This window comes from Morone saxatilis, unplaced genomic scaffold, assembly GCF_004916995.1.
Source record: "Morone saxatilis isolate NCDOM2014 unplaced genomic scaffold, NCSU_SB_2.0 Contig7, whole genome shotgun sequence".
Classification (NCBI taxonomy): domain Eukaryota; kingdom Metazoa; phylum Chordata; class Actinopteri; family Moronidae; genus Morone; species Morone saxatilis.
Window position 1 is genome coordinate 22150800 of NW_023340246.1, and position 13353 is coordinate 22164152.

General features: G+C 43.3%; 1 protein-coding gene across 1 annotated transcript in view; it reads left to right on the forward strand.

Annotated features, from left to right (window-relative positions):
* The first annotated feature begins 1933 nt into the window (after positions 1-1933).
* The window catches only part of LOC118340420 (T-lymphoma invasion and metastasis-inducing protein 2-like), a 22788-nt gene continuing 11368 nt past the window's right edge, over positions 1934-13353 (forward strand). The window contains exons 1-7 of the mRNA XM_035678382.1: positions 1934-1993; positions 3337-3596; positions 3647-3837; positions 4194-4369; positions 6249-6473; positions 9806-9991; positions 10077-10223. Of these exons, the coding sequence (XP_035534275.1) occupies positions 1934-1993; positions 3337-3596; positions 3647-3837; positions 4194-4369; positions 6249-6473; positions 9806-9991; positions 10077-10223 (1245 nt within the window). The remainder of the gene's footprint in view (positions 1994-3336; positions 3597-3646; positions 3838-4193; positions 4370-6248; positions 6474-9805; positions 9992-10076; positions 10224-13353) is intronic.

Here is a 13353-nt window from a genome sequence, read left to right on the forward strand (position 1 = left end):
CGTCACCTGGATTTAAATCCAGCCTCCTTCTTCCCCCCACAGCACAGCGGTTTCACTCCGCCGCCAGCGTTACAAAACCCTGCTCCTGCCGGTCGCACGCGAGGACAGCGCATCGGGAGACTCTGTGTGATCCTGCAGTCTGGACCTCGGAGACTTCGGCCTGGTTTCCCTTCCACCACCCCTGGACGCCGTTACCACACGCTGCCTGCCTTCCCCACCGCCCCTAGACTCTCCTGCAGCAGCAGCAGAGGACCACCTTGCTCCTCCACGCGCTGCTGGTGACTCATCCAGGAGGAGGAGGGGTCAGGACGGAGCGTGAGACAGCCGTACTCCTCCCTCACTGCTACCCTTGTCGCAGGACAGAGACTTGAAGTCACCGCCTGCCACAGCAACCGCGGAACAGCCGCAAATACTTTCCTGAAGAGCGAATTAAGACACTCACCGATCTGGACGGAAGTCTGTAGCAGGTGAAGAAGAGGAGGATCCAGGTAGAAAACAACGACAGCCAGCAGATTTAAAACAATAAGACATCCTGTAAGAGGGGAGTACATAGGTTGTACGAGTACGGAAGATTTAGAATCCCTTAATAAATAAAAATATATAAAAAATAAATGTTAATAAAGCTGCAAGCAGCGTTGGCGGGCCCTCGCATCCATGCAACTTCGGGGCCGTGAATGGCGGCCGCCGTCACTATGCCGTCGTAACACGTTGCCGACCACAACATGAAAATTTCAATAAATCTGACCAAAGTCGCTTATGCAGCCGCTTACTTCCGGTGTTGACAAGTAGTGAGCCGCCTGATCACTATTCTGAATTATCGTCATGTAGACCGTGTTCAGGGCGGACTGTTATCAACTGTGCTGAAGTTTCTTGACAGTTGGACACCGTACGACGGAAGTTCGTGATGTTGAGACGTGTTTCTGCGGTACCTGATGATATTGAGTACAAGTGTTTTAGTGCCCAATCGTCGGAATTGACACGTCGCCCGGGCACGCGCTAAACGTACAGTTACACAAATAGCACAACTTTGATCATCCAGTGTGTCAGATTGCTCAGTGATGGAATTTGAATCAATCTGGACAAAATCTGATAGGAGGAGTTCATTAAAACACGAAGCCCCAATAAAGACAGACAATGGCATCACAGTTTGAGAATTCGATTCAACCTGCCAACTTTGACGCACGCACAGGACACGCCCTTTCAAACGTACGTGCACAAATGCGCACAACCTTTTATCAGCACCATTTTGTGACTGTACGACCAACTTGAAGGGAAGATCATGATAAATTCCCTAGGAGGAGTTGCGTTCAAATAGAAGGCGAAAAAGCTACAGAAAATGACAAAAAATTACAAACGGCGACTTTGAGCCTACGCCACGGATCACGCTCCTTTAACGGTACATGCACCAATAGCACAACTTTTAATCAGCACCATTTTTTGCTGTACTGACAATTGTTTAAGCACATACCGATAAATTCCCTAAAAGAGTTCGTTCAAATAGAAGGACGAAACATTACACGAAAATGGAGCAAAAAAAGTAAAGAATGGCCAACTTGACGGCACGCCACGGACACGCCCTTCAACGTAATGCACAAATGCACAACTTTAATCAGCACCATTTTCTATCTCTAACTGCCCAATTTTGACACAGATCTGTTGAATTCCCTAGGAGGAGGTTCGCTATCAAATAGAAGCGAAAAAATTCACCGAAAAGATGAGCAAAAAAGTCTAAATATGGGGCCAACTTTGGGGACCGGCACCCAACGGACAGCCCTTCAACGTTTACATGCACAAATGAGCACAACTTTTAATCAGCACCATTTTTTGACTGTACTGGACCAATTTTTGAAGCAGATCCCGATGAATTCCCTAGGAGGAGTTTTGTTCAAATACAACGCGAAAAAATTCACCGAAAGTAAAATGAAAAATCAAAATGGCCGACTTCCCGTGGGGGTTTGGGGTAATGGGTCCAAGAGGCTTTTTCTACGTCTTGGTGAGTTACACGGTGCCTACGAGTTCCGGTACATAATCGTGAAACGTGCCGCCGGGGCTGCTTTTTAAAATTCCTGTAGGGCGGCGCCCTACAAACCGTATAAACACATATTTGGTAATGTGAGCTTCAGGGCCATCACTGCTACACGTGCCTGCGATATTTCATATTCAATAAACTAGTAGGTCTTCACCCAGTGATTTACCATTCCCACCAAGACGCCACCCTAGTGGTGGATTGTTTGCACATTTATATAGGAGAGCCTCAGGGCCATGGCAAGTTATTCCTACCAAGATTTCATTTTAATCCAACGTGACCGATGCGCGACATATAAACTTGTTAATTTAAAGAAGCCGGGCCATCCTTGTGGTGATGGCCTTGAAATTTGACATTGATCCCTGAGGAAAAACACATGTTGGAACTATGCGATTTCAAGTTGTGTCATATCAGACACTACCAATATGAGAAATGCCTCCACTTCCTGTTTTTGCACCAAATACAGGATATAATAATTATAACAGGTTATTTTTGAAATATAAAAAATCTTTGAATGGGATTTTGCCCAGGATGGTCCCCCAGATGCTACCTGACAAATTTCGTGAAATCGGACAAACGCGTATAGTAGTAACACGAAAACAGTGGTTTTGACATTTCGCGCTATAGCGGAAAAAATTCTAGGGCGAAGTTGGCGGTTGCCTATATGCGGGAGTTCACGACACTCACCGAACACAGGTGATATAAGGTTTATGAATTTGCGACAAACTTATTGCAGAAGTTATTAGCCTAAACGCCATCTTTGATGATAGTAGCGCCACCTTAGTGGCGAAACCGAAAGCACACATAGAATTTAAAAGTTTTCCGCCACGACCTGACATGTGTGCGAGTTTCATTGTTGTTGAGCATGTTAGAGCTCCAAAATGCGTTACGTTTTAGAGGAAAAAGATAAAATAAGAAAAAGAAATAGAAGACATTCCTTCAATACAATAGGGCCTTCGCAGTTCAGTTGCTCGGGCCCTAATATCATTAAATTACGTCTGCACATATAGAAGGACATTCTTTGATTTGATTTGTATTAATTTAGTATTTTAACTTTCCAAAAATGAATTATTAATAAAGATTTTTGTAATTTTACTTTGTATAATAAATAGAAAATATATTAAAGGTATAGAACTTCATCGATCTTATTTTTGTGTTAAAGTCAATACAGTGTTTTAGCCCTCTCAGTGCCACAGGAGGAAAAACAACACTGTTTTCTTTATTTTTGTCCTTTAACCACAGCTACGTTGATTTGCTTATTTAATAAAAGAAAATTAAAAACCAGATGCAACCGTCTGATTCCACCTCAGGAGCCGCACGCAGCGACACCAGTGACGTTTTCGCAACCGCGCTGGACTCCGGATCGTTGGCTGCGGTTAGCTGTGTCCTCCAAACCCTCCACTCTCTGCAACACAACCAGACCAGTTCCCGGCAGTCCACTGTGGTTCCTCCAGGAGCTTGAACCAGGGAGCGCGACCTTCAGCGCCAAGAACGTCTACGGGAGAACCTTCATGCGGGAGCTGGAAGGACGCGCTGCCAGCAGTGCGCCAGCCGGAGCGCCACCGACGCCGTGGATGGCGAGGAGGAGGAGGAGGAAGAGGAGGAGGAGGAAGAGGGGAGGGAGGAGGAGATGGATGGGGAGGTGGAGGTGGGAGGAGGCGAGCAGCTGGATGTCCTGTTCGAGAAGGAGCAGGGTGTGGTGCGACGGGCCGGATGGCTCTCCTTCAAAGCTCTCATCACCGTCAGCAAGGACAGGAAGCTGGAGCTGGTCGCTCGCCGCAAGTGGAGACACTTGTGGGTGACACTGAAAGGTAACGCCACCGCCGCCTTAGCAACAAATCGATCTGAAGGAATTCATTATTTAGGAATTTATTTAGGAAACTTTACTGATAAAATCAAGTGAGAAGTTAGATCCCCATAAGACTCAATACTATCTTTCTCGCAACCAGTGGAGCTGCCCCCTGCTGGTCGTTAGAAAGAAGGCCAGTTGTTGGCGTCATTTCACAAACCAGGAAGCTCTGTCCGTTGTGTATATATATATATATACGTATATAAACTGTCAATAATAACAGTTGCTAAGCTACCATTTCCTCACATATCCGTACTGAGCATGTGCAGCTCTTTTGGCCCCTCTGGTGTGTAATAATGGATCGCTGCGTCCCCTCAGGTTGCACTCTGCTGTTTTACGAGACTTACGGGAAAAACATGAGCGCCGAGCAGGAGCTTACTCCTCGCTACGCTCTGCTGGCCGACGACAGCATCGTCCAGGCCGTCCCCGAACACCCCAGGAGGGAGCACGTCTTCTGCCTGAGCAACTCGCACGGAGACGTCTACCTGTTCCAGGTGAGACGACCACTCACACACACTTTTTATTTCATCCATTATTGTTATTTATTTTTGGTTTTTGTGCAGATTTGTGCAGGAACTTTAGGATGTTTGTTGGCAAGTTTAGTGAAATTGAGATGTCTGAGAGTTGAGCTGCTGTTGGAGCGTCCTTGAATGCACCACAAACAACTGCAATCGAATCTGAATCTCGTTTCTGTAAAGAACATTTTAACATTACATCTCTGTTCACACTCTTTTTATTTCATTCATTATTGTTGTTTGGTATTTCTGGTTTTTGTGTAGATCTTTGCAGGAGTTTTATCTGAGAAGCAAACATTGTGGTAAAACTGTTGTCCTTGAATGCACAACAGACAACCAGAATAAAGTTTCAATCTCTTGTTTCTGTAGAGAACATTTCTAACATTTCTGAGGGAAACTGCGGCCGTTTTTCCGGGAAGTTCTCGCCCCGTTCTTTCTATATTTGAATCCTCTCAGTTCTCTCCACATTGGCTGACTTTTGATTGCTGGCTGCGTCTCTTCTCCTCATCGTGTGTGATTTCAGTCCCAGAACGGTGTGAATGAATGAGACGCAGTGTTGGGAGGAGGGTTGCGGTTTCTCTGCGGCACTGAACCATCAGCGTCACCACAAACATGCACACAGCCGGAGCACATTTTAGGAGTTCAATGTGGATTGTAGTTTGAGTCCTACAGAGGATAACAGCAGAAAGCAGGACTTGAGAGGGTCAGAGGTCAAAGAATTGGTCTAAAAATAGACGCAACATGTTTCCTGTGTTCCTTGATGGCGGAGGCGTTGTTGACCTGAAGGGAACATTTGTCTCTGTGAGCATTTATCTTCATCCTCGAGCTTTTTACGACCTCAGAGAGCACTTTTTCTTTAATTCCCAGAGTAGCTCTCACTCCTCTGAGCTGTAGAGTGTGTTTACAGACACACAAATCACACAGCAGTTCATCGACACGTCTCCATGGTTCCCCCGGAGGGCTGAGGAGGAGCAGGAGGAGGAGGGGCTGAAGATGGAGGGTGAAAGCCCTCTAATGGGAGTCACAACACCCGGCTAATTACTGCAACAAATGCCCCTCTTTACGACAATGACCCCGACAACGAGCCGCTAAATCCTCCGAAACAAAAACACCTGTTAGTGCGAAGAAATGAGAGCGTCTGGTCTCCATTTGACCATTTCTTTTATTTTTAAAGCCCTCCCTCCTCCTCCAGTCAGAAACCAGAGTGTCTTCCTGTTCCTGCTGTCTGACGTTTGAATGACGGATGTGCTGTTTGACACTAGAAGGATGTTTTCACATTCATCTGGTCCAGAATGCAACTTCTACAGTTCGATCCACCAGACCACAGACAGGAAAACTCCTGATCAATATTCACAGGAAATAATCTTCATCCAAATCTCTGGTTTTACACAAACTTCCTGCAGTTACTAAGTTCACTGTTTTGGTTCATTGTACAGTTTTGAATATAATATATACACTATACAAATAACTCTATAATAACTGGATTTCACTGACAGTAAAAATGTGAATATCTGCTTGTTTTCTTGGTCTTATTTGACAGTAAAGTGGTTAGATTTGTTTGTTTTGGACTGTCAACTGAAACAACCAATTTAAATATATCAGATTTTGGCTTTGGTGTGATGAGACTCAAACAGTTTAATCAATTAATTGCCATTTATCAGCAGATTCAGCGACAAATTTAAAAATGGTAACGCCTTGTTTTTTTCATTTCTAATTACATTTTTGATAATTTTTCTTGTTTTATTTAGTTTCTTTTATATTTATTTCAATTATTCCTCATGTTGTTTTTTGTTGTTTGTTGTTGTGTGATACCCGTTCCTGTTAATATTCCTTGTTAACCATCCTCGTCCTCCTTCAGGCTACCAACCAGACCGACCTGGAGAACTGGGTGACGGCGATCCACTCGGCGAGCGCCTCGCTGCTGGCGAAGCGTCAGCGGAAGGAGGACACGCTGCGGCTCCTCCGCTGCCAGAGCCGCTCGCTGCTGCACAAGATCGACATGGACGGGAAGATGAAGAAGATGGCGGAGCTGCAGCTGTCCGTCATCAAGGAGCAGAAGAACAGGAAGGCCGTGGAGAGCCAGGTCAGTGTGTGCCGGAGGTTCACCAGGACCAGAGAGGCCCTTTAATGGAGGCAAATTGGCCCATTAAGGTCGTTAGTGAGCTGTGATCTTCTGCCGGGGTCACAGGTTCAATTCCCTTTAAGGTTCAGTGGGTGCAACAGTGTCAGCTGTACTGTAAATATATACAACAAAAACACACCAAAACAATTTAATTAAGTTCCTATAATTGATAAATGAAAAATTGACCCAAAATTGATCAAAATCAGCCCACCGGGAGTTGATATGTGGCAACATCTGTTTTAAACGGCCATTTTATAATTTGAAAAAAGTCAGAAATGGATACAGCATCTCAATAACCCCCAAAACCAACTCCAATTTTGTCTAAATCGGCTGAACAATTGCTGAAATATTGTCCAAAAAAGTGATTATTAACTGCCCAACATGTGTAAGTCAACATCCAGCGGAACCTCACTGTACATTGCGTCGACTAATATGAAAAGTGGTGAACATATTTTTGAAATAGTTTGGAGTAAAAATTTTCTTTAATGGGTCATTTAGTCTCAGATTCAGTCTTCAAGGTCTAATTCTTCCTCAGAACCAGACAGACGTCTGGCAGCGGAGGTCAGATAATTCCACTTGTTAATGGTTCAGTTCGCTCTTTTTTTTAGACATTAGAAAGTGATGGAGATGGAAGGAAACATTGGAAATCATGAATCAGGGACATTTCAGGTCAACAACTGCGATGGAAACATTTGTGGTTTGGAGTCAGCGTGCAGCCGTTACTCGTTTTTATTTCAAGAAAAATTATGATTTTACTTCACTAACGGACAAAATGACTTAATTTGATGCACAATTTGGATTCTCAGCCTGTTGTAATGAACTAAACTCGCTCTGTTTCTGACATTATTATGAGTTTGAGAGGGTTTTCCTTTGCTAAGTGGAGCCACGGTGATGTTAGCGAGGACCGTGGAGACCCTGAGCTCAGGTGAAAGTGTTAACTGAAAGAATAACGTGCAGAGATGAGGGATCTTATAAAGCTGTTAGCATCCTGCTGGCAGCGTTAGCAGCTCTTGAGCGCCAGAGGAAACAGTAGAAGTCTTTACATAACAAACAGCCTTGAGGATGTTCTGGCAGCGGCGGAGCAGAAAAATGTCCAATCTCACATGGAGTGGAGTTTAATATCTGTTCCAGATGTTTCGGGCTGTTACCGGCAGCCTGAAACAACAAACAGTTTCCCGCTAACGACGGAGCCAGATGAGGCTGCTGAGAGTGACATCACGAGGCGAATGTTGAGGTGGTGACAGCGGCGTAAAATCCAAACCTGTGTGAGAGAAAATACACCAGAGTGAGGTTTGATCGTCTCAACGGACACTTTAACAGCAAGAGGATGGACTCCAGTCCCTTGGTGGCCATTCTTTATATGTCTGTGTGTGTAGTAAAACCACCACTCACACTATCGCTTATTATGACTCACTGAATCAATTATATATTTATGTCATTATTGGATTTTAAACTTTATTTATGTATTTCATATGGCAGCCATAGATTCACTGTGTTCAAGATAAAAAGCTAATAAAAAAATAAAATACGCAAAGATCATGCAGGATAAAGACATTCAAAATAAGAAAATATAAAGTAAGAAGGTCAAATATAAAAAAAACAAGCGACAACACAGAATTAACAAAAGCTGCAGTTCCTCTGGCGGCCACTAGAGGCTGGCTCCAGCAGTGAGTTGATCTCCGTATTAAAATGTCCAACTTTACAGCAGAAATAACTTTATGCTAACGTCCGCCTATATCGCTTGCAAATATGACGTAATGTCCTTCCTTTTAACAACAAGAATTGCTTTGAATTTGCTTTGCTCCGTTCTTGGGCTGCAAATGATTTAAAAGCAGCGATTTAGAAAGCTGGCGTAAATAAAAGAAAAACAACTAGACGCTGTGATTCTTTTAGTGTCGTTATTTTTGACAAGCAGCTTTCAGTGCTGTTGTCTTTGTGTTAAGCTAGCTACATGTATACAGAGACGCAGTTACGCAGTACCTCACTAGCACTGCTGTACGACGGGTTTTAGACATACCGAGGTCTGAAAACTGTTTTTTTGTATACCTCTTGGAAAAAATATAGCAGTGGTGTGTACGGTCATGCTCACCAGTGGTGTGGGTACTCAATAATTAAGGGTACTCGTGGGAAATGAGTCCTCGGTGCTGGTGATAACAGCCCGTTTCAGGCACTGATTGGTGGTTGAGGGTTTCGAGCTGTATTGTCCTGCTGAAATCTCGCTCTCATAAGCAGTGAAGTAGCTCAGTTGATGATTTAATTAAAGAAACAGTTATGAAACGTGGAACTGAAGACACAGTGCAGATTGTATGTATCATTTAGCAGCTGCTTAATCTCTTTCTCTGAACTGTGAAACTGATCCTGGCGCTGTTGTTTGAACTCTGACGGGAGATTAAAGGCTAATCTCACTGCTCGACATTCAATTACACATCCACTCTGGAGGAGAGACGCGGGAGAGAGGTTTTCTCTCGTATATATTCTCTCAAATGTTGTTTTATTTTGTGTGTGTGTGTTTAATGAGGACTTTTATTTCCAAGTTTAACATATCTGCTGAGTTAGCGTGGGAAAGAGTCAGAGAGCGAAGTAACGAGGGAGGACAGGATGGAGAGAGGGGGAGGAGAGGGGGAGGAGAGATTCCTTTCATTGTGTGGAGATGTTAGATTAATGTGATTGGGAGAAGAGAGGACTAATAACAGAACTAATAAACAATATCTGACAGCCAATAGAGACTTTATTGTTGAGTACCCCAAAGTTTTATGCCAGATGTTAATGTGTGTATGTTCGGGCATTATCAAAATCATCATAATCATCTTTGTGGACAATATTTCAGGAACTTCTTGGCCGATGTGGACAGTTTTGGAGTTGGTTTTTGAGGGTTATTGAGGATGCTGAATACATTTCAAACAACAAAATGGCTGTTTAAACTGGAAGCAACCATATTTCAACTCCTGGTGACCTGATTTTGATTCATTTTGAGGTTATTTATACGTTTAATACACGACCGCAGTGGGAAAACTGTGTCTTTGGTCAATGACAAAATGCTGCACAGCTGAAGGATGTTTATAAAAATCACCCGACCATAGTTCTCCATATTTAAAATAGAAAGCAAAAAATCAGGAAACCAATCATTTTTAGTTTTCTCATTTTGCTGTTTATAGTTTATTGACTGAAAGTCGTAAACTGGGATTTTTGTCTGAATGAACTGGGTCCTGGCAGGAAGCTGCTCAGTGATTATATAATAAATGACCCTGCGCAGTGTCCCTGTGTACAACCCTGTTGTGTGCTGCTGTGTGCAGATCCTGCAGTGGGAGCAGAATCTGGAGAAACTGAACCTGGATCTGTTCCGGTTGCGGTGCTACCTGTCCAGCCTGCAGGGCAGCGAGCTCCCAAACCCCAAGAGCCTCCTCGCTGTGGCCAGCCGGCCCTCCAAGAGCATGCTGGGACGCCTGGGGGTCTTCTCTGTGTCCTCCTTCCACGCCCTGGTAAGAACTGCCTCCATCTCCTTGTAGACCGTCTCACTCTGTAGACAGAGAATCTCTCACGGTGGGACCTCTCGTCTCTGCTCAGGTGTGCAGTCGGGACGAGGCGATGTTGAGGACTCGGAGTCGGACTCTGTCGGGAGGCAACCTCAGGAGGAGGGGCCTGCCGTCCTCTCTGAAGGCCCTGGATGGACTGAGCAGACGCAGGAGGGACGACAGACACTCCACGTCCCAGGTACAAAACCCAAAAACACCGTACAATACCCACCGTACACTGCAACAACAGCCAGGTACTGAACTAGAAACGGGAGAACTCAGTTATTTAAGGTGGACTTTCATAAAAGAAGTCTTTTGGTCACTTTATTGAGCTGAATTTGAGATCATTCATTTATATTTCTATGCGTTTTGTGATCAAACATTTTTCACAACCTATAACCAGAGCCAATGTCCTAGGATGCATTTTCCTTCTTTCATTGTGCGAAAGATGAAATCAGCGCTGACTGTCTTTTATTTACTCCGATCATAAACCATTCCTACAATCTGGAATCCTGAGCAGGTCTGAGGAGACAAACAGTTCAGGGGTTAGTTCTCTCCGTGTTGTCTGTCAGCCTCGCTCTATCAGCTCTCCAAAAAAGGCAAAATGCCACAAAACACCTTTAAAAAAACCAACCTGATCTCACATGTTTGCAGTGAGGCTGTTTTCCGACCCAGCTTCAACTGTGGATCATCAGCCAGCTGAAGTTCCCATCATCCTCGGCTCCTGAGGGCCCCCTTCTTTGATAAACAGCGAGCTATTTTAGGACTCGGAGAGTCTGGGATTTAGAGTCCAGAGGAGATAAATCTCTCTGCAGCTGAAGGTTTATTTTGGCTGCGATGCCGTACACATCTCCGTATTAACGAGTCCTCACAGCGTAAACACACTTTTATCAACCTGAAGGGTAAAAAAAAACACGTTGTAACTATCCTGGTCGACATTATATGGCCAAAAGTCTGTGGACACGCGGTTTATTTGGGAGGTTCTGGCTCCACCAGCTGTCAGATGTTGCAGCAGTTTGTCTCCACAGTCCAGCTCTGGTTTTATCTTCCAATCAGCAGGTGATTTACTTTCTGCTGCAGAAAACGGACCAATCAGAGAGCTCTCTGAGGTGGCTAACGATTTTGTAGCTGCTTTTTTGTTCAAGCTTGAGAAATAATTTTTATTATTTTCATTCACTATTTAAACATCTGTTTCTGGTTCTAAAAGGCGCGTAAAGTGTTCTCATGTGTGAATACCTTCAGGAAGCAGTCGTTCTCTCTTTTACAAAAATACTGTCTGGCCAAAAGTTTGTGGACACGGTTACTCTCACGCTAGACGGTCTGAGATCTCAGCCCCTATCAGTCCTTCGGACATTTCTAAATGCAAAGTAATTGTTTGAATGGCCGCTAACAAACATACAACCTTTACTTCAAGGACACGCCTCACCTGAAACAGTGCTCTCCCCCCAATTTACCTCCAAAACTTTGAAAAGAGACGTCCTGTGCAACGTCCAGTTTAGGCAATTACAGCTTTTTATCTCATAATTTCAACTTTTTGCTTCATAATTTTTACCTTACATGAAATTGTTTTTATTGACAAGGCTAAGTTTTTTTATGTTTTTATTTTACTGGCAGTAATGGGCTTCCATACCAAACAGTAATAATACAAACAGTATTCACCAATTATGATTATTAGTAGCAGACAGAGGACATCCCGGCTGCGAGCCGAGCTGCTGCTAACGTTAGCTCAGCTTGTTTCTCTGATAAGATCCAGACGAAACATATTCTAGCTTTAAACTTGATTTACAAGAAGTTGTGTTTGCATGCATACCGATAAAGAATATAATGTATTTTAGAGAGTTTGGCTCGTTTTATCTCTCTTAGGATCGTTTTTACGTCTGAAATTTTTCAAATAGGTGAATGAATACGTTTCTCTCACACGATCCTGAACTTGCAGACTGTAGCGGGAAATCTTGGTCAGTGGTCCAAAAGAAAAAAAAAACCCAAAGATAATGAAATAAAACCTTGAAACTGCTGCTGAGTGCTGAGTTTTGTGGATCTGTCCTCCGATCAGACCCGATGAGGTTTCTGGGCAGACCCACAGAGACCGTCTGATCTCTGAAGGACATGTGGAGTTAATCGCTGCGCCGTCTCTGCAGGAGACAAACAGCTGCTTTCGTCCAGCAAACATCTAACAGACGCCCACACAGTCACTGGACTCATCCAGGAGGGGGGGCGGAGGAGACGGTTGTTACTGTAAAAAGGTTAATTCCTTCCAGAAAACTCTGACAAAGTGGTGACTGTCAATAAAAGAGCGTTGGTACTCTAAATGTTGGTGTACGTTGAAGTCTTTCAGCCGACGTCATCGTGTGACTCACAGTCTTTCAGTTCTTTCTCCTGTTTGATCTTTGAGGTGAAAACTGATCGGATTAAAACAATAAAACAGGAAGTTAAAACAGGAAGAAACGCACAAAAACATTTTGTATGTTGAAGAAAGTCATGAGTTGTTGTTGAAGAAAACAACATAAGTGATAAAACTCGGTTCAACCCCCTGATCCCTGAGTCGCTCATTCACGCAGATTTGAGAACAACTGAAGACTTTCCATCAGTACTTTCGTCAGATCAGACGTAATCACAAAGCGTTTCGTGCTGTGAAATATAAATGTCTATAAGTGTACGAAGGACACAATCTGTCCAGTAGGTGTCAGCGTCATGCTTTAGATCCTCGTTACTCTACAGGGTAGGATTCTTAAAACCTGGAGGCCGTTCTAATCTAGTGTTTTAATTGTATTATGTTTTTAAATTAATTTATTTCATAAAAAATATATATATATATATTCAGATTCTATCACATTAAACACGTGTGATACTTTGTAAAGTTTAATATTTTTTTATTCATCAAACGACAGACAGTATTTAACACATGATACCTTTAAAGATACAAAGTTTTCTGGACATTTCACCTGTGAAACAAATATAATTCACACAATTATTTGATTTTATTTTGTCAACACAGACGTGTCCAGAGATTCACTGAACAATAAGAAAACACATGATGATAAGATAAGATGTCCCTTTATTGATCCCTCGTAGGTGGAAACAGTACAGAGGAATGTAGTGCAAAGAGCAGAGAAAGAATCAAATATAACAATAAGAATATAAATATATACATTATATACAATAAAGTGTAATATGGTTGTTTTTAACAGGTTAATAGTTAACATTCATATAAAAGATAAAATATTAGTGTCACATGTGCAGCAGGATGTTTCCTTATAAGGAGTTTTGGTTGACGATGTGTTTACTGACCGTCGGTGGTCCTCAGACTCCAGACTGACTGCAGCTCCTCC